Here is a 22,464-nt window from a genome sequence, read left to right as displayed (position 1 = left end):
AAGATAAAAGAATGAAGCCAAAGAAATTAATTTCCTCTGTTTCTCGAGAAGCCCCGCACTTCACAGTGAGTGCCACATCCTCCCTGAAGCTTGTCACCATTCACACACCACTGTGTCAACAGGAATCTTGTGATGCTCTGACCGAAGTGGCTTCAAAGTCAAATAATGAGACAGCTAATCCAATCATTTTTACAAAACTAGCACTTAACAGAGGGTCACTTCAAACATAACACTTTGATGAGCCTCGGTCCACCTGCTGCTCACAGAAATCCTGGAGAGATCTGCTGATATCGCCCATGCCTGATAGGGGAGGAACTGCAGTGGGGGTTAGGGCACACACCTCCAGAAGGAAACACCAGCAGAGCCATAGCCTGAAACCTCAGCTCAGCCCTTACCGCACATCATAGTGGCATGTGGCTACTATGAACTTCTGCCAAGTCAGAATGGCCTTTCTCACCATGGGCTTCTTTTTTTTTTTAAGTTATAATTCACAGGAGAACATTCCTTGAGCTGATAAAAAAAATAATAATAATAATAAAACTGGTAGCAAAGCTCAAAAGCACTCTGGTGGGACTGGAAGGATGATCCAGAAATTGAAAGAGCTCACACTACAATAGAGAACCGGGGTTCAGTTCCCAGCACCCACATTAGGCAGCTCACAAACACCTGTAGCTGTGGTTCAAGGAGCTTGATATCCTCTTCTGGCCTCTGCAGGCTCCTACACACACATGATACACATACATTCGTGCAGGCACGCACACCACACACATAAATAAGAATAATAAGGGTAAAACAGTTCTTTACTTGTTAAACCATGTTGTAAAATTTAAACCTACATGCCAACATTTACTATCTACTACCTGCTAACTCCTAAGAGTGGACTAAGCACACAGCCTAAAGACAGCTAAGTTCCATCCCCTGCCATCCAAATGTTCTAGCTACACCATCCCCATGGGACTACCAGAGTCAAGTTTACGGTCCCCTCTACGGTTGTACCTTCAATGAATGAGCTTTACGAAGCACACCACCGTTGGTCTCCCTCCTCCCAGAAATGATCCTCCCTGGGAGGAATGATTCTGTCTTCTGTGACTCCCTTTCCTCTTCACACCTCTCTTCCACTACCAGACCTTGATCTCTGCAGTGCCCAAGGCCCACCTTGGCTCTCTTCTCTCTTTATCTGTTCTCCAACTCTAGCTGACTTTATAAGACAATGAATCGATGTGGGGGTGGGGGTGTTCTTTGCTGTTTGTAAGATAAGTCTCTCATAGCACAGGCTGGCTTGGAACTCACTGTATACCTGAAGTTAACCTTGAGCACATCATCCTCTTACCTCTAAATCAGGTGTGCCCCATTACATCAGGTTTATGTGGTGCTGAAGATCAACCCATGGCTCTGTGCACACATTCACCAACTGAGCTACAACCCAGCACTAAGACAATGAATAAGTTTATGGGTCCCCAGATATGGCTGCATCTCTGACCTTCAGAGTCACATCCCCAAATCCCTTCTTGTCAGACACACTCTGGGGTCTTAAAAGGAACATTCAACTTTACTCTTGATTCCTTCCGACAGGACATTTCATCACCACTCAAGTCATCGAGATGTCCACAAATGTGGCACCACCACCCACCCAGTACTTGAGAGAACTGCTGAGGCCTTTGTGCTTGAACCCACACTTCCATAAACCTAGCACATCTAGCACTCTACTGACGAGTCCTGGTGGCCTGCCTTCAAACACCTCTCTGGCCATTCCACTTCTCTCAATTACACCAGCTATATAGTAACTCACACTAACAACACCTTAGTACATGCAGCCACAGCTCCTCCTGCTCTGCTCTCAGTCCGGTCCCTTCGTAATTCTCATAGGCCAGTGATGAACTGAAGGCATAAATCAAACCATGGAGCCTCCCTCTCTTATCCAGTATTGGCTGGGTCTGTGCTCAGCAGGCAAGTGCCTGCCCAGCATGGGCAAGACCCTAGGTTTGATTCCCCAGCAACACAAAGAAAAGCTACTAAAGTCTCACTGACAGATCTATTAAGGTCCTATCTGCTCTGACCCCGCCCACCTCCCCTATCTATGTCCTCCCCAAGTCCTCCTCTCCCTGTCTGCCATTCTCTTACCTTGCTGGCCTGATTCCCTGAGCTGCTGTGGCCTCTGCCCAGGAAGCATCTCTTTCAGACATGTGCAAGGCTGGATCATTCTCCTCATGAAGTGTCAACTCATACACACCTCATCAATGTACCACAGCTGTCCCTGCCTGCCACACATGCAAACATGTGTCCTCACACTATCCTGTCACCTGACTTCACTTTATCTTAGTGCCACTTACCACAGCCCCAAATGATATGACTTGTTTTTTTTTTTTTCTTTTTCCCCCTGTGAAATGTACTCCTTAAAACTAAAGACCTCCACCATCCTGCTTTCTTCCACGCCTACGATGCTTTCTGCTATACAATGGGTAACCAATAAGTACAGGTTGGATAAAGAATCAGGTATTATGGTGGGAATAATTAAAAAAAGAAGAAAACTAGGAAAGCACATGGGCTCCTTATTTCTGCCTGTGCCAGGCTTCTCTGAAAAGGTGATGCACCTGGGACAAGTCCCAAAGCATTTTCACTAAAACCAGGAAAAAACAAGGCTGTCCACTCTCTCCATACCTATTCAATATAGTACTTGACATCTTAGCTAGAGCAGTAGACAACTCAAGAAAAAGGGGATACAGGAACCTAAGGCAAGTGAAGTCAGAACAAACTAATTTGGAGGCTTGAAAAGACAGAGGTCAAAAATTAGTCTTGGTGAGGATCACTTTCCATGAACAACAAACACTAGAAGAAAGATCAAGTGTATCAGATAGTTAGGGATACAAGCTGGGTAGTGGAGGAAATGGTACAGGCTGCGCAGAAGAGCTCCCATAGAGAAGAGGCCCACCACAAGGGGCAGAGGAAGAAGACACAGAGTTAGGAGGAAATGGGGTCACTGGAACACTTTTTTAACAACATAATGATAGATGGTCATGATGGCGCATGCCATTTATCCTGGCACTGAGGCAGCAGACACAAGTGGATCTCTGTGAGTTCAAGACCAGCCTGGTCTACACAGTGAGTTCTAAGCCAAACAAGGTTACACAGTGAGGGCCTATCTCAAAAAGCTAACCAAACAAAAGAGACATGGTGGTACACACCTGTAACTCCAACTAGTTGGGAAGTTAAGGAAAGAGGTCGTACATGTTCAAAGCCTGCCCAGGCAACAGGGCTGTTGAAACACAGTCCAAGAATGGAGTCAAGCAAGGAGAATTCTGAGTGCTGTGAGAAAATGCAAAGAAAACAAGACAAGAAAGAGTTTTGTGACCTCAGTTTCTTCAAAACACAGAACTGCTCTTGGAGTGTGTTTTTGTGCTTCTCCCAGGTATAGCAGATAGGAGGGAGTTTACTTCAGCTGTTATTATTCATATGCCTCTATTAAAAACCATGTTTTTGCCACAAGCGGTTTGTCCTTGTGATTGTATACCTTATTCAGTGACTCATCTTAATCTTCAGAGTATAAACTGTCTGATTCTCTGAATAAAGTTGGTTATTGCATGAGACTCTAGTCTACCTCATTTTTAGGCCCTGTTCTCCCGGGTTCACACTGCTAACTAGAGCAGTAAACACAGGAGTATCTCAAAATTAAGAATTGAGAAAGGGTTAGAGACATAGCTCAGTGATGAGAGCACAGGCCTTGAAGGAACGAAGTCCTGGTCCCATCCCCAGCACCACCCCTTCCCATCAACACTATCTGGCCAGCCCCATGGTAATTAATAGTCACTGCCTACAAAAACCATCACTAACTAAGCGAAAGTGTAATGAGAAATAAAAACACACATGTGGTCTCAGAATATCTCTCCATATGATCGTTACTCAACAGATAAACAGTGTCTTTTCCAAGGAGATCATTATAGGCACCACCTTAATTGAGAGATAATTAACACCAAGAGAACCACTGTGACTCATGCAGCAGGAAGGACACAGCATCATGTCTGCAGTAATACTGCCCAAAACCACATAACCTGAACTCAAGTACACAAGGCAAAATCTGGAACACTCTACAAAACAGTTCTTCAAAAACTATGAGCTCATGAGAGAAAACAAACAGGAAGAAGATGAAGAGGAGATGGTAGAAGAATAATGGCCTGTCTGAGTTAGAGAAAATATTAAAATTACACGTAAATTCTCATTTGGGACTGGACCCCAGAGGAGGGGTTATGCATAGACAGCAGGTGAAATGGAAACAATTGAGCACAGGGGGGAGAGCACATAAGGGTTCCAGTGTTGGCTCTTTGGTTTGCTTTCATTGAGTGTGTTGTTGCTAGGTAAGTCAGGCTGGCTCAGAACTCACTATGAAGCCAGGCTGAACATGTGACCACCCTGCCTCTCCCTCCCAACTGCTAAGCTTATCTACATGCCACACACCGGCTCAGTGTTTGTTTCTTATGCTTGGCAATTGTACTTTTATGTAGACTATTCAGACTTGGGGAAACTGGATGAAGCACAAGTCGGTAAGTCTAAAATAATTCAAACTAATAATAGTAATAATGATTTCCAAATCCATAAGAAAGTGCTGTAACAGGGGACAATCATCCACTTGGGGAATCCATGACTCCTTGCACCCAGGGGCCATCCTGCAGCATTACCAGCATCATGCACAGGATGCTGTTTAGACTACCTGATACACGCTGACTTTGAAGGTGCTGTGTCAAAAATCACCATCCTCAAAAGCAGTAACAGGATGTATTTCTAATACCACATATCAGGCAGGTTGTAAGACTACAAAACTATCATCACCCTCAAGTCCATAACTTCATATTCTTAATTGATATTCTATTAAAAATCAATGCTCTGAAAAAGATTGAAGAAGAGAGCCTCACTAGTTAATGGATGGCTATCAAATTAGAAAAAAAAAAAAAAACAGCTGGGTGAGATGACACAAACTTTTAATCTCAGCACTCAGGAGGCAGAGGCAGGCAGATGTCTGTGATACAAGGCCAGCCTGGTCTACGGTGTGAGTTCCAGGACAACCAAGGCTATATAATGAGACCCCATCTCAACAAAACAAGCACATAAATAAAGTCAACATAGTATTTCAAACCAAGGTCACTTGTAAAATTAAAAATAAGTGAAGTAATAGAAGGAAAGACACAGGTGATACAGCCCACCCTCACCCCTCGGTTTCACAGAAAACGCCAGGAATAGAGATTCACACATTTGAAAACGCTTGCAATTATGAGCAGCATGGCAAAATGCCCAGCTGCCACACTTCAGCTGCCTGGATGTGACTCAGCCCTTCCTCTGGTATACCTATGCTCAACCTGCTACCACCTCAGTCCTCAGTCACCAACCAGGTGCCAGATGTCACTGTCCCACAATACTTGTGTGCCAGGAACCCTCCTTTCACTTAATGATGGCACCATGGTATAAGCACCACAATGCTGACATTCACAGAAGACAAAGAGAAAGTGGTAAGCACTCCCTCGAAGTGAAAAGGAAAAGGTTCTCAACTTAATAAGGAAAGGAAAAATAATGTGCTGAAGTGACTCGTGTCTATGCTGAGGACCGATCTATCCAAGAATTGTGAAGGAAGGAAAGCATGTAGAATATGATTTTAAGATGTGTTACATTTGTTTATGCTCCGGTGCATTTGTTTAATGGTGCAAAGATGTGTGGCATTCTTTTCAGTTGCATTTGTTTAACTCTGTGAAGCTGTGCTACTTTGTCTGTCTAAAACAACTGATTGGTCTAATAAAGAGCTGAACAGCCAATAGCAAGGCAGGAGAAAGGCTAGGAGGGACTGGCAGGCAGAGAGAATAAACAGGAAGAGCAATCTGGGGAAGGAAGAGAGGATCAAGGAGCAAGATGGGGCCCGGGTTTAGCTTGGCTTGTTTCTAGCCAGCTTTTCTTAACTTATCCCATTTACCTTTTGGGTGTTTATCTTTCTCTATTTCTGTGTAACTTTTTTTTCTTCTTCTTCTTAATCTGTGTCTGACTGTGTAGCTGGGCATTCATTAGTAAGTAAGAATAAGCCTCCAAGTATTTACCTGGGATCTGGGTGGTGGACCACACAAAGAGCCAAAGAGTAAGAGTAAAAAACAACCAGCAACAGGAAAGTCCATGCTAGGGCCACCGCCACCCTCAGACTACAGAAGTTACAGTAGCGTGCATAGATGCTTAGTTAAACTTGTGAATGCATGCATAGGAAAACATGATACATATAGGAGTAGGACCATCCAAAGTGTCTGGCAACCCTGGAGGAGGGTCACAGAATGGCAGCCCCATGGATAAACAGAGATACTGAGTAAAAATTCCAATCAAAAATCCAAAATCATAAAATATTTATCAACACATCACTGTATTTCAATAAATTGGGGGGGGGAACGACAAGAAGCAAGTCACCAGTCAAGGGATAGGGATTGTTAGGGTTCCAGAAAAGGGGGAGAGGATAAAGGACATATTTTAAAAAAAAAATTTTAGCCATCTCCAGAACTTAGACAATGGATAAAGATAGATAGAAGGGATCTACTAGTGCTGTCCAGAACAAATTTTAAAGACTCAGACCCAGGCACATCTATCAATATAAAATTTCAGGCTCAATAAATAAAAGCCTAAAACCTTACAAGAGAGTGGTGGTTTGAGGAAAAATGCCCCCCAAAAAGAGTGGCACTATTAGAAGGTGTTCCCTTGTTGGAGGAAGTGTGTCACTGTGGGGGTAGGTTTTAAGGTCTCTTTTGCTCAAGCTTCCCTCAGTGTGACTGTCAGTCCACTTCCTGTTGCCTGCAATATGTAGCACTCTCAGTTCCAGCACCATGTCTTCCTGCACACTGCCATGCTCCCTGCCATGGATGATAATGAACTGAACCTCTGAAACTGTAAGCCACCTCAATTAAATGCCTTCCTTAGAAGAGTTGCCATGGTCATGGAGTCTCTTCACCGCAATAGAAACCCTAACTAAGACAAGGGGGAACCAAAGGAGAGACAATTAAAGCAGGTAACCTGCAAAGGAATAAAACCAGGAGGAAGGTTTCTCTTCAATATTAGATGAATCTAAACAATGGAAAACAGGCTTTAATTCTCAACCTAAAGCTAAGCTATGTTCCTAATATGAAACAAAATGTAGAAACTTTTTTGAAATATAAGAGCTAAGAAATGTCTACTTCCTGTTACTCCCTCATATTATTTAAAAGTGAGATTTGCTGGTGTTTTAGTTAGGGTTTCTATTACTATTATAAACACCAAGACCAAAAGCAACTTAAAGAAGGAAGCATTTACTTCCCCTTACAGCTTACAGTGTATCACTGTAAGGACTTTGGCAGGAACTGAAACAAAAGCCATGGAGGGATGCTGCAAACTGGCTTTCTGCCTAGCACATGCTCAGCCTGCTTTCTGCTACCATCCAAGACCAGCTGCCCAGGTACGGCACTGCACCCCGTAGGCTGGACCTGTGCATATCAATCATTAATCAAGAAAATGCCCCCCCCCAGACTTGCCTACAAACGATTATAGAGGCATTTTCTCAATTGAGTCCCTTTCCCCAAATAACTCTAGCTTGAGTCAGTTAGGATACACAGTTATATTTGTTCTCTTTCCCTTGGAGTACTGTGACAATATTATACTCTGACTACAAAAGGTGGGAACAAGAAAAAAGAAAATAATAATAATAATAATAATAATAATAATAATATTTAGAAAATAGTCACCCAAAGAACCGTTGACAGGTATGGAGCAACCCAAAGGGCAAACAGATTTAAAAAAAAAAAAAAAAATAGGGTAAGACAGACGGATCAAAAGCAAAAGAGGAGCATTCTATTCGATAATGTGGGTGGGAGTTTGTGGAGGGGCCTTTAATAAATATAAGAGAAAGAAGGGGAAAAAAAGCAACTAAAAAATCCAGAAAATAGGAAAGACTACACAAGGAGTCGTGATCCAAGTGTGAAACAACTAACACAAATCGAAAGAGTGAATCAGTGGGCTTCATGCAAGAAATAATTAAAAACAAGAAAAAGAAATATGGTAATATAAGGAGGAAAGATGGTAATAGATTTCTTTAGGGCATATGATTTTTCTTCCTATTTTCAAGAAACGTAACAGAAAGTCAAGAAAAATGACACAACTTCAAGTTTATACTCCACATATGGATCAAAATAAAGAAGAATAGTTGTGAGCAATTTTGGTGTTATCCACTTGAACACCTGAGTACCTGGGATCACAACCCTAGGTGGAAACAGAAGGAAACTGCTACACTGGACAGTGTTTCTCTACTCACAAAGATGCAAAGCCCAAAGACAGTCTTCAACAACTGGAATCTACCTGTAAACAGAGCATGGAACACTTATTTTGGTAATCCACTAGACAAAATTATGATCAATCTTCATAGAGTAAACCATAAAACTGCAGCCAAACCAAGCTGAGAGCTAGAAAGAAGAATGGAGAAGGAAGAAAAGACACAGACCATGTGGGGAATGTCAACAAGTATCCCACTTTGTCATCACAGTAAGTTCTTTGTTCCACAGACATTGTTTTTGAGTAGAAAGATACTCTCTTAGATTGTTTAAGAAGGAAAGTGTTACCAGTACCACATGTCACCAAGACGTAAAGAGAGACACAACCAGATTTGGCCTGCCACATCACAGGTGAACCCAAAAGGACCAGGGAGCACGGTGCAAAGAGGGCAGAAAGAATTGAACAGCCAGAGAGTGGGAAGGAGTAAGGTGAAATGTTGCCTTCTGAACATGCACACATGAACTTAGAGCCTTCAGATGACTTACACAAGATCAAGCCAATGAACACGCCAACGTGATGTGGTGGGGATCATGATGTCCCACCTCTAGCTGAGAAGCTAGAATAATTTTTTCTTAAAAAGAAAAAAGGGAAGGTTACTGTTGGTATTTCAATATATTATTCAGAAGAGACCTAGCCTGATATATGCATTCTGAAGTAAAGACATGGGGACCACTGGTAAAATCCAGAGTGCAGGATGGAGAGTCCAACTGGTTCTGAGCAGGGATATCTGGGGGGGGGGGGGAGATGAGAAGCAGATGGACTCAACCAGAGATGACTGTTGAAGGAGAGCTGCTGTCCCCTCACAGGGCCAAAGCAAGGACTGGAAGTACTTGTCATCTGGTGATCCAGACAGCAGAACAAGAGAACCAGCAAGGGCTCATCCTCAGGACCAAGCTCATGCACTTCCAGTGTTATACAAATTACATTTGGACTCGAGAATCATTTCCTATGACCTCATCTATTAGTTGAATTATTCTTACGAGGATGCTTTCAGATACTCAGGACATAGGGCTTGGTGGTACTCTTGTAATTCAGTTGCTGGGGAGGCTGAGGAAGGACAGCTGTGAGCTCAAGCCCAGCTGGACAACTTGATGAGAAGGGATTATAAGGATGGACATGTAGTTCAGTAGTAAAGTACTTGCCTTGCCTAGCATGTACAGGGCACTCAGTTTAATCGCCAGTGTTGCTCAAGAAAACAGATAAATTTGTGTCTAGACGTAGGAGAGCATCTTTAGAGAAAGCTAGGGGATGAAGTTTATTTACTCAAACAAGGTCCTAGTCACTATCACAGCAGCTACAACACTGAAACAGCTGCATTTCTTCACCTAGTACAGACTTCCAAAGCAATGAAATACGGTTTTGCATGTTTGTGCTGGTTGATTTTACCAACTTGACACAACCTAGACATATATGAGAAAAGGGAACCTTAATGAAACAAACTTCCTTAAGATGAACTTTTAGGCAAGTCTATGGGGCATTTTTGATTAACAATTGACGTGGAAGGGTTCAACCCACTGGGGGTGGTGCCAACACAGGGCAGTTAGTCATGCGGTGTATAAGAAAGAAAACTGAACAAGCCACAAGGAGGAAGCCAATAAGCAACATTCTTCCATGTCCTCTGTATCAGTTCCTGCTTTAAGTTCCTGCTCTGACTTTCCTCAGTGATGGAGTGTGACCTGAGAGTTGTAAGGTGAAACATCACCCCCAACTTGGTTTCAGTCACATGGTATTTTATCACAGCAATGGAAACCTAACTAAGACACAAACTGGTGTCAGGAGTGGGGCTTTGCTGTGACAGACCTGGCTATGCTGTTTTGGTGAGGACTGGGGACTGACTTTGGAACTGGACACAAGAAACATAGAAGATAATCCTTCGGGGAGTGCACAGGATGGAGGCCTGGCTTGTGTGAAGTTCCGAGGAAAGTTTGAGAGTTGCTTACTGTCTGTATCAGCGACATTCATTGCTCTGATATAAGAGTCTGCAGTTCTGGTCAGCTGTAGCTGAAGAATCGGCTGTGATTAACAGGATACCAGAACTACCGAAGTGAAAGTCTTCTGAGGAGTGTTTCCTCAGAGTCCACACACACAAACTGTAGTCTAGAGGGAGCGAGGCTGTACCTTGCACTGACAGTCTAACTTGGTAATGTGTAAGTTTCTCAGGTGGTACTAGTTTTGAAGGCATGGAGGGGTCACAGGGAATAGCTGAGGCTTGGTACTGTGTGAGATAAGGAGAGGCCTCAGTTGTAGCACAAGCCCCAGGATTGAAGGGATCATGAAGAGAAGCTGAGGTGTGTCACCATATGGCAGAGTCAAAGTCCCTGAAGAGAGCCAAGGAGAGGCTATTGGTGAAAGTGCAGGCCAGCTCCAGTGGAAACACTAGCACTTTTGAGATACCAGTACCATGGGAGGCCCACTAACAGCAGCAGCAGATGTTAGTATTCAGGCATCCGTACTGGCCTGCCCTTGGGGTTCTGACAGGATACACCCTCGGCTACAGCCACAAGAGCACCACCTGTGCACATTCACTACATTCCCTTTTAAAAGGGCCCTACCCACCTCCTATCTTTCTTTCTCTGTCTGTCTCTCTCTGTCTCTCTGTGTGTATCTCTCTCTCTCCCCCTCCCCCTCCTTCTGCCTCGCTCTTCTTTTCCGCCAATCCTGTCCCTAGAGGCCAGTCTCCCTTCCTCCCTCCCTCCTTTTTCCATTCACTTTCCCCCAATTAAAAAAACAAAAAACAAAAAACATTCCACCAAAGCTCTGTCACATAGTCTTTCTCTCGAATGCAGCTTTTTAAAATTACAATAGCAGCTATGGAGTGGAGCATGCCTGAGTCTGTGAGACAAGCTCTATGTGTTGTGGACAGCAGAGCCAAAGAGCTGGAGCTGCTGAGGCCCTACGAACCTAGAAGACCATGAGTCCCAGATGTCGGGCACTGAGATTCATTCACACTGTCAGACTTCAGTCTTGCTTTGGTTTTGAATGTTAACTGTGCCCTGGTTCTTTCCTTTTAGGGAAAGAAATTATTTAACTTTTTTCCCCCTGCTTTTCAGGAACCTACAGCTATGAGGTCCATTTCAAAAAGCCTTTAGATATTTGAGAGACTTTGAACTTTTAAGAGATGATAAATTTTTAAAGAAAACATAGATCTTTAAAGTACTGAAAATTTTGAAGACTGAGGGACTTAACATTATGATATTAATATGAGATCATAAGGATGAATAAGGAAAGACAGGGTATGTTTTAATAAGTGATGCACTTGTGTGTTAAATCACAAGTGGTCAATTGTGCTGGTTGGTTTTGTCAACTTGACACAACCTCGACTACATGGGAAGAGGGACTCTTCATTGAGAAAATGCCTTCAGAAGATTGGCCTGTAGAGAAGTCTGTAGTAAATTTTCTTGATTAATGATTGACAGAAGGACCCACCCAACTAAGGGTGGTACCACCCTTTGCAGATGATGCTGGGACATATAAGGTATAAGAAAGCAAACCAAGTGGCCACTGGATCAAGCCAATAAGCAGCATTCCTCCATAGTCTCTGCTTCAGTTCCTATCCTGATTAACCTCAGCAATGGAATGTAACCTGAGAGTGGTAGGCTGAAATAAACCTTCTCCCACCCCGTTACTTTGGTCGTGGTGTTTTATTGCAGCAATAAAAACATTAAACCAAAACACTCTAAAAACAGGAATACATCTCAACCAATCAGTATTAACTAACATAAAATACTCAATTCTCACAATCCTGCAAGGGAAAATAATAATGGCATGTGCTTCACAGATGTTGAATACAAAAAGGTTTTCTTCTCTCTTAAAGCAATGGAGTCAGGATTCTAGCCCAGATCTTGTATGGATTCCAAAGTGCCTAGACAACTTATGAAAATGTACAAACCCACCCCAAACCCAAAGGGTATTTTGACTATTCCTAGTTCGTTTGGATAAGAAAAATTTGCAAACATAAAAATTAGCTGAGGGCTGGAGAGTTGGCTCAGCATTAGGAGTGCTTGCTCTTGCAGAGGACCCAGGTATGGTCCTCAGCACCCACACAGTGATTCACACTCCTCTGTAACTCCAGTCCTAGGGGATCCTGAATCCTCTTCTGACCTCGGGAGTCACTAGGCAAACACATAGTACACAAATATACATGCAGCCAGAGCACATATGTATGTACACATAAAATAATGAAGTTGACTTTTAATTTAAAAATAAGCTGAGATTAGAAATACTGACATCCATGCAAATCTGGACAGTTGATTTTAAACTGTATCTAAATCTACGGAACACTGTAATGGGAACCAAAACACCGCAGGCTGAGAATGAATGGGAAATGAAGACCTTTTATGGTTCAATTACACCAGGCCAAACTCTGAAAATAGCAGAGGGAAGAAAAAAGGCTAAGAGGAAAGACTAAAGGGAAATTTGCTGCTATTTTAATATATACAGGAAGAGCCAATAACAGTGTGTATACATTCTTGAGCATGCAGAAGCCAGCTGATGCAAAGTGTGTCTTCCTCTGTTGCTCTCCACCTTATTGTTGATGTAGGGTCTTGCTAAATCTGGACCTCGATCTTTTGGCTAGACTGGCTGGGCATCAAGTCCCTGGCATCCTCCAGTCTCCTCTCCTCCCTTCCCACTCTTTTAGCCCCACGGCTGGCTGGAGTTACAGGTGAGAGCCACACCCAACTTTATGTGGGGGCCTGGGATCGGCACAGCGCTTTACCCACTGTGCAGTCTCCCCAGTCCACATTCTGTTTATGATGACTGGAGGCCACTGCATTTGGCATCACAGGTCTAAAACCACTCTTAGTTTCTCTCATCAACGTAACTAATATGACACTCATCTGGATACCGAGCACTGTCTACATTTATGATATAAATTCCAGTGTAACTACCTAGTCCTTTTTCACATGAATATGCAAATTAGCATGTACATTTTTAAATTTCAAGGTGGACACTTAGTAAACTTTATTTGTGTGATTTGCTTTTTTTTTTTAATGTGGCCTGCAAGATGGCTCAGCAGATAAAGTCTGATAACCTGAGTTGCCCCATACACAAACACAAATATAAAAGTACTTTTGATTCCTCTCCTCCTCAACACAGCTCTTCCTCTGGGTATTTATGCTGAGGAAATCCCATTATATTTCTTCATGCCAGGCCTGCACTAAGTAATCTGAGCATGAAGACAAATTCAATAAAATGAAAACTCATTTCTCTTCCAAAATTTTGATTTTAAATTAAGTTATAACCAAAGCCATAATTTTAAAACTGAAAAATTAGATAGCCTCGTTAAAAACTAAATGACTCAGCTGAGGCTGCTTCAAAGCTAAATGACTGGGCTAAAAGCCTGGGGTATAAACCATCTGTGATGACCACCCATGGCTCGAGAAGGCAGCCCCTGATTAGGAGCATCAAGATGCCAGGAGAGATGGCGTTGAGGCTGATGGGAGTAGTTACAGAGCAATCGCCACTATATCCTGAGTACTGGAATGTGATACAGTTAGACTCCCATTAACAATGGCTGTTTACCATACTGAGCAATATGAAACTTCGATTTCAACTGCATTAGCTCACTAAAGAGGGTTAGGTAATTCAGAGAGTGAATTGTGCATTCACACAGGGCCTTTCCACTTACAAACGTGTCACTGAAATAACAGCTGTATGCCCACGATTTCACCCTGAAATAACAATCACAAAGCAGGTTTTTCATCTTGAAGTAAAGCTTTACATCTGCCATCTCCTTTCTTCTTCACACACCATTGGTTTTACCAGTCAGCACTCACAGCTTCTCAACCTGCCACTAGAGTTTAGTGGGTCCTCCCTCACTGGTGTCACCCTCGCCTCTGAGAGCTTTCCTTCATCACCACCCATGGAGACCAACTCACTTCCAGTCCGACATTTTTGTTTATGTGAACAGGGAGGGGCTCAAGTACTCCAGAATGCTCAGGAGTTCCTGGCTACTATGTAGCAAGAATGTCTTGAACTGCAGCTCCTTCAACCTTGACCTCCCAAATGCTAGAGATACAGGTCCCACCATTCCTGGCTCCAAGCTATGGTTTTCTTCCATGTTGGGTCATATTCTTCTCTGTTCCAAATGACCATACTCTAATTACATATTCTTTGATTCACTCTCATGCTGACTACCTCTCTTATAGAATCCAAATCTCAAACACTGGAGAGACGGTTCAGTCAGTAAAGCCTTTGGTGCGTAAGCAGGAGGACCTGAGTTCGGATCCCTAGCATACACATTTAGTTTCTGTTTGCTTGTTTTTGAGATGGGGGATCTCACTAAGTAGCTCTGGCTAGTCTAGAACTTGCTGTGTAGACCAGGCTAGCCCTGAGAAGGCAGAAAGACAGGCAGATCCCTGGAGCTTTCACTGGCTTAACACCCTAGGCAAATCAATGAGCTCTGAGTATGGTAAGAGAACCTATCTCAAAATATAATAGAGAGTGATTTAAGAAGATATCCAACATGGACCTGTGCCCTCCAAATATAGTCACACGCATGTGCACCCATACACAGGAACATGTACAAACACATGCACCATGCACGTACAATCCACAGTTCACTTCAAAGATTTGTCCTCTTCCACACTCTGACACAGACACACAAACAACCACCAGTAACATTAGTCTCATTCAAATCTTTGCTTCTCAGCTAACTTAGAAATATGTATTGTCATGCCCAAACATCTCATTTTTTAAAATTAGGCTCTACTTTCTTTGGAGGAGTATTGCGGGAGGGGGTGGGTGGGTGTGATATGATACAGGGTCTCATGTAGTCCAGGATAACCTCAAAGTCACTAAGCAGCTGAGGGTTTCCTTGGCTTCCTACTCCCCTGCCCTCCTCCATAATACAGGTGCTGGGAAGGTTCTGCACCCGCCATACCCTCCTGCTGCTTCTCTCCTCTTTTTTCCCTCATGTTTGACTACTTGGCTTCTGCTCTGCAACAGGCTGTACTTCTCTCCCAACTTTCCCACTTAAAATTTTTATTACTGGGAATTTTTTCTCATTTTTTTAATTTCTAGTTTATTTACTCACTGCATCACGGAGGGAACAGGAATAATTTACAAATCTTATCAACTAAAACGTTTAGAGCAAACACATAAATATGTATGTTTTTAAAAGGTTGATTTCATTAGCAGTTTAAGCCTAAATCCAACGATTTATTTTTTCCATCAAACTGAATTCTCTGTGAAAAACCAAAAGCTTCTATCACAGTGTAGACACAAGAGTTACAAAAGAAACCTGAAGTAAAAGTATAACCCACACAAACACATTTAAAATCAAATAATGCCTCATTTTCCCTAAAAATACAGAAGGCAAAAAGCAAGTGTATGCCCAATAAAAATCTAGAAAGGGTTTCAGAGAACTAAAAATCTCAACTATCCAACTCATCCTTGATTTTTGCAAGTGACTCTTTACGAAAAACAGAACATCTGACAGCAATCAATACAGAGGTGAGCTACATTTTTATCTGTTTGAGACGGGTCATCATAACAGATTCCACCTGAACAGAAAACAGGGAAAGCAGCCCCCAGGATCTGGCCATGATCATGGGGAGCAGCACACAGGGATGAAAGAAAGAACTTGGGAAGAAAATGGAGAAGAAACACAGAAGCCTTGATTATACAAGGTTGTGCTGAGACATGCTGCAATGATTTCTGCTCTGCTGCTGGCAGCAGACACACGTGAGCAAGGCAGAGCAACAGACCTTTTCTTCCCAAGGAAATATTTATAAGGCAAGACACAGTATTCCATTACCAGTCTTTAGGATCAAAACAAAAGTAAGCAAAAACCTAGAACTGGAGAAAAGTATGAGGAGCTGATGAACTCCCAAGTAAGTATGTCTTATTGACACAAGCACAGGTATGTCAAGGGCCTAGTGCCTCAGACTCATGGGAATGGGAATGGCAAGGCAAGGCCTCTGTATTCCTCTGAATGTGAGAACTAATGTTTGCAGGGTGTGCAGAAAGAATCAGCACAATGATGACTGCAGCCTGAGACTGCTCCCTCATGGAGTACCCCTCCCAAGAGTAGCTAACCTGCCTCTTCCTTGTCCTGCTATAATGCTGAGTTTCCTGGCCACTGCATTCTGATGCAGTCCCATCAGAGATCACCGCCCACTGGATCCCAGCTTTTCTAAATGATGTCTGTCTTTTCTTCATTCTCTGACACCTCAGACAGGTCAATCTGGAAGCAGCGAAGGTTGCAATGGAAAAGTATAATTTCAGGCAAGAAGACACACTTTATAACTAACAGCTTTCTGCCATGTGATCTTAGCAGTGATAAAAACTAAATCAACAGTTGTCCAGGAGATAACCTCCATTCAAAGAAGGTTTCTGTTTCCAGGTCTCTCTTCTCCAAAAGGAAAAATATCAAATTGTACACAGACAACAGCATAAAATAAAAAGAAATACCAGGAAAGAGATGTCTCAGCAGTTAAGAGTGTTTGCAATTCTGCAGAGGACTGGTGTTTGCTTCCAAGCACCAGTATCAGGTTATCAGGTGGCTCACAACCACCTGCAACTCCAACTTCAAGGAATACAAGATCCTCTTCTGGCTTCTGAACATACCCACACGCACATGTGCATACACACAAAAACACATAACTAAAAATAAAATAAAAATTTAAAAACAAAACCCTATATCTTATCTTAGCTCCCCATTTATTCTTAGGCAATACGCCTTTTCCACAAGCTAGTCTACATAGAGATTAATGCTTTAAACCTTAAATATTCAGTATCAGTTTGCTCAGAAGACTTAAAAGAAACTAAGGTATGCTTATAATGAAGGTAAAACTTAGTAACTGAATACTTCCTTACAAAAAGATACCTGAATTTGCCTCAGCTATAAAAGGGTGCATAGGAAAAGTCGTGTGATAGGTGGTCTGGAAATGATAAAATAGTACAAACTTCAGAACAATTTTATACTGAATTAATGTAGTACATTCCTCCTTGGAACCATGGGCAGAACCCACTGTGTGAAACATGTACTTATTCTCTACCTCTTCTGAGTTTTCCAAGCTCAACTGGCCATACCTGGAGAGGCAGTTTATAGCCAAACAGTGCCCAAGACATGCACCCCATTGTCAACTTCTCCACCCAACACCCAAAATGCTCGCCCCACTGACACCATCTAACCAACCAACCAGCCCACAAATGCTCACCCAACCGATACCATCTGGGGTGGTCTGAATGAAAATGGCCCCACAGGCTCAAAAGGGAATGTCATTATTGGGAGGTGTGGCCTTGCTGGAGTAGGTGTTGCTTTGTTGGAGGAAGTGTGTCACTGGGAGTGGGCTTTGAGGTCCCAGACGCTTTGAGGCCCTCCTGGCATTGTGCTTCCTGCTGATCCAGATGTAGAACTCTCAGCTATCTCTCCAGCACCATGTCTACCTGCAGACATGCCACCATGCTTCCCACCAAGACAATAATGGACTAAACCTCTGAACTATAAGCCAGTTAAATGTTGTCCTTTGTAAGAGTTTTCGTGGTCATGATTTCTCTTCACAGCAATAGAAGCCCTAAGACACCATCTAACCAAACAGCACCCAGAAAGCTCACCCCACTGACAGCTGTTTTCCTTTCCTTCTTACCTGATAGTGTGCCTGGGCTTGCTGAGCAGAGTTCAAGGTGACATTGCAGAGTTTGCAGAAGAGGGGCTTACACAGCTCCTCCAGGGCAGAGTCTGGCTCCTCTCCCTTAGTTAACTCCTCTTCCCCTGCCAGAGGCAAGGATGCCTCCTGCCCAAAAGGCTTCTGTGGTGGAAGCTGCAAGGTCCTTGTGGACCTGGCAGCCACTGACATAGGAGGAGAGGTTGAGGGCCGCTTAGGTGGAGGAAGCCCAGCCTGCTGCAAGAGAATCATCAGGCAGGAAAGCCACAGGCATAATCCAGTGGATGATGAGGGGTGGAGTCTTCAAACCTAAAGCAATCAGGGAAGGAAATGAAAATGAGATCTCAGCAGTATGACATAGAAATGATACCAAAGTCTTTCTCCTCTCCAAACCCACTGTTAGGGCATCTCTCCTTAGCCTTAGCTTAGCCGACTTTCCCTGCCTGGTTATCCCACTAACATAAGGTTTTCCCCTGAGAATAGCTTTGAGATTTGCTTTTATTTTGCTGGGCTCAGTTCCAAATGCCATCCCTCTGGCCATAGGCATTAGCAGCATTGCATCCATGTCCAATTAAGCTGAAAAGTCACATGGCTGGGATTCGACATCAAAGGTCATCCAAACCCCTCCCGTCTGAAATGCTGAAATACTCTTGATGGTAATATGCATAACCAAAAACAAACAAACAAGAGAAAACCCAAAGGCAAGAAACTTCCACCCAAAGGATCTCACAGAGTGGAAAAGATTATCATCTCTTTGAAGAATCCCTTCTTTTCTTTTAGGTATTTTTGTCTTATTTGTTTTTACTGTATGAGTATGTATGTACACCACGGCACAAGCAATTCTTCCACCAGTACACATGTGTATACCTAGGAGGCATAGCAAGAACTTTACCCACTGAGCCACATCACCAGCCACTGTTTTGTTTTTTTGTTTTTATTGTTGTTGTTTTTAAGACAGGGTCTCACATAGCCACGGATGGCCTTAAATTTGCTGTGTTACTCTTGATCTTTCTGTCTCCACATACCAAGTGCTAGAATTACAGTCCTGCCCAGCCACACCCAGCCACCTATCAGATCTTAAAAGCATAACCTAGGAGAGGGCAACATCAAATCTCTTTCAGAGCAACCAACAAATAGTTAGGCTCTGCAAGGTAGAGTTGACAGAAGCAGCCTGTGGACCTCAGATGGCATAATGTGCTGTTTGGAAGAGAGTTTTGTTTTGCTTTTGTTTTTAAGTTGAATTAGTTGTCAATATTTGAAAATCAAAAGCTTCACAGAAGCTAGCAATGAAAGGATAATCTGGCAACACTACACCCACGTCCTCCACCGAACACAACCACCTGTTTGGTGCCAAAAACACCACACTCCACACCCAGGCCAGCCTTCTCAGCACCCCCTCAACCCTACTCAGGGCATTGCCTAAAGGCCTTGGGATGGTGACTCTATTCCATACAGCCTTTGTAAAATCAAAATATCTTCTCTCCATCAGGACTGTGGTGACTTTTAGGCCGTTTGTATCATTCCCCTTTCTTCTTAAATAAGGATTCACTCAGTGATGGTTATAATTTCAATTGTCAACCTGACAGGGTCTGGAATTACCTAGAGATGGAGTCTCAGTGAGGGGTGATCCAGATTAGACTGGCTGTGGGCATGCCTATAAGGGATTTTCTTAATTAGGTTGAGGAGGGCAGACCCACCCCGAAAGTGTGTAGTACCACTGCATGGTCCTGGATGGCATCAAAAGGAGATAGAACTGAACACTCCCATTGCTGTCCTGACTGTGGACCCCATGAGACAGCCTACCATGATAGTGTGACCAGCTGTCTCAGGCTCCTGCTGCCTAGACTACCCCACTATGGTAACTGTGCCTTAAACAGTACCACAAAATAAATAAATCCTTTCCCCCTTAAATGGCTTTTGTCAGGATATTTTATCATAGCAACAAAAAAGAAACCAAGGCACTCTCTATTCTGTTGTCCTCAGAAAAGACCCACTATGTCCCATTCCCTCTTCAACTTTATCTGTGATTCCTCCTGCCCCACCCCACCCCCAGTCAGATGGCATCTTTTAGTTCTGACCAATCAGATGGCCTCTTTTAGTTTTGACCACCACAGCAAACACCCTTTGAGGTTTCCAGATTCTAATATTTAAATTAGAATCTTCATTTCAAAGTCTACACTTCCCTCCACTCTTGGTATTGTTAAAACCTTTCTTGGTCAATAGAATGTGGTGTCTTCAGCTGCTGAGGTCTGATTTCCCTCTGAGATGAAGATGTGTAGGATAGGGCAGTAACAGGTTTACTAAAATGACTCAAGGAAACTTTAAAAAGTAAAAGTCTATTTAGCACATTTGGTAAACACACAGTGAGGTGAAGCCACTGACTGGGAAGTCATATAGTTCAGAGCAAGATGAATAGATGATTAGTCGTAGAATTTAACAGTACTTTTTATTAATGGTAATAGCTAGAAAACTGTCCATATCTCTGGAGACACAAAGAAAAGTGATGCAGATTTGGAACATTTAAACGATAAGTTTCTCTGAAACAATATTATTTCTCCCAACTAAATAAAAGGCATCCAAAAAGCAAAAATGATTATGGATATTACGGAGGTGGGTAATGAAACTAAAGAAATAAAACCATCTTTTAAAATAGTTTAACGATTCAGTCATTATTGACCTTGTCATTCACTAACTTGTCATATAGATTCTGTTAGGCCATCGATGTTGTTTGGTCACGGTGAGCGGACAGACAGAGCAGGGTACCAAAACATCCAAATAAAGAAAATCAGCAATACACAGAGAACTCAATCAGCCTACAGCCAGACATGCCTGGGCTTGTTTCTTGCACACTCACTCCCACCTGAGGAAACCCCAGCATGCGTTGCCCCCACTGTGACAAATGGCTTTCCAACAGAAGCAAGGCCCTCCCTCCTCAAGACAGAGGCACAAAAGGCCTAATCCCAGAGCAAAACCCCGGTGGGGGTGGGGTGGGAGGTGTTTACAGTGCAGGCTTAACCCATTACTACATTTTATCTTCATAATGTTCAAAGAAATAGTAGAGATCTCAAAAATGCTGCTGTTATATTTAATAATCAACATAAGGCTAGTCCCCTCTCATAAAAAAAAAATCTACAGGCGACAATCACAACAGGTATTACATTTGGGTAATATATAAATAAAACCAAAGCGTCAGTGAATGCACAAAATGAAACACGGAGACCCAAAACACTCGGAACACGTTCAAACTGCTGCATTAATTTAAGAGACTAATTTAGAAGCTGTTATAAAAATACTTCTCAGATCTTAAAAATCCATCCGATTGGACGCATGCAATGGCATACATGAAGGATGCACAGGGCTTGGTGTCCTAATTTGAAAGGGAACTGGAAAGATACTAAAGAAACATCACAGCTCCACCATGTACAGGTTCAAGGGAAATGAATGACCACAGCACAGGTTTCCATGGCTTGGCTGGGGCCTACTCCTCTCGGGCTATATTGCAAACAGCCCTCCCCTTGGCAGAAATGGACCCAGGGAAAAGAAGAAAATCCAGGAACAGGTTCCTGGCGTCCGCATAAAGTAGGGAAGGCTGTCCCTGGGTATTCTGGAGAAGAGAAAGAGACAACCTTACTCAGAGGTCACCAGAACGCGGCAGGCAGAAAAAAACCAGCCCCAGAGGCTGTTTTACATCACAGAAGGAGGCTGAGACGAAGAGGAGGCCGTGGTGACCCAAGCTCATCGCCTAGGACTCAAAGCTGCGCCCCTGCAGCATCGCCCCCGCGTGTGCCATTCCAGGGCTGGGCGCGCACACACGCACTCCGGTCCTGCGAGGATGCTGCCGGGTAGCACCGAGTCGCTGAGGCGGCTGCGGGATCGGACTCGATGGCCCGCCGGACGCCGCGGGCAGGCGGGCGAAGCTGACACGCGCACACGGACGCCGCGGCGAGGACCCGCTCTCCGCACTCACCGGAACCGGCAGGCCGCAGCCGCCCCGCCAACCCTGTGCGCCGCTACCAGGCTCCACGACCACTTTGTGCGCTCGCCGCCGCCGTCCGGCCCCTCCGCTGCTGGAGGTTGACTGTCAAAAGTCGGTCGGAGCGGAGCCACAGGGAAACAGCTGCAGGAAGTGACTGCGGAACCGGGAGGCGGCGGAGGCGGAGGCTGGGCTCCCGGCGGCGCCACTGCGCATGTGCATGGGCAGCGGCCGCTCCTGCAAACCCGGGACGCGGGGCAGGTGCGGGACGGCAATGAGAGAGGGTACACTAGCCAGGCACACATGGCTCCGCGGGGCTGCCTCAGCCTACCCTGAAAACGGTGCGGACAGAAGCCTGGCACAACCTAGTAGGAGGGCGTAAATTCTCATCTGGGACCTCGAAACACATTCCCTGCGCCTCCGCCCAGGGATGTAGGGAAGCAGTGCGGTCCAGGCCTCACAGGGCTGCAGAACCCGCACTGAGGACCTGCGCTCACCTGCACGAGGCGGCGGCGAGAGACCGAGGACACTTCCTCCTGACCCTTGCAGCCTCACCTGCAGGACCTCACA

General features: G+C 43.9%; 1 protein-coding gene across 1 annotated transcript in view; it reads right to left on the bottom strand.

Moving 5' to 3' along the window:
* Positions 1-22,081, bottom strand: part of Zmat3 (zinc finger matrin-type 3) — a 33,320-nt gene extending 11,239 nt beyond the window's left edge. Inside the window, exons 1-2 of the mRNA XM_027392026.2 lie at positions 21,889-22,081; positions 17,904-18,230 (exon numbers count right to left, since the gene is read on the bottom strand). Coding sequence (XP_027247827.1) covers positions 17,904-18,173 — 270 coding nt within the window. The 5' untranslated portion in view covers positions 18,174-18,230; positions 21,889-22,081. The remainder of the gene's footprint in view (positions 1-17,903; positions 18,231-21,888) is intronic.
* Between the last annotated feature and the right edge of the window lie 383 nt (positions 22,082-22,464).

Source organism: Cricetulus griseus, assembly GCF_003668045.3.
Source record: "Cricetulus griseus strain 17A/GY chromosome 1 unlocalized genomic scaffold, alternate assembly CriGri-PICRH-1.0 chr1_0, whole genome shotgun sequence".
Lineage (NCBI taxonomy): Eukaryota > Metazoa > Chordata > Mammalia > Rodentia > Cricetidae > Cricetulus > Cricetulus griseus.
The sequence above is the reverse complement of the archived record's forward strand: the minus strand, read 5'-3'. Positions and strand labels throughout refer to the sequence as shown.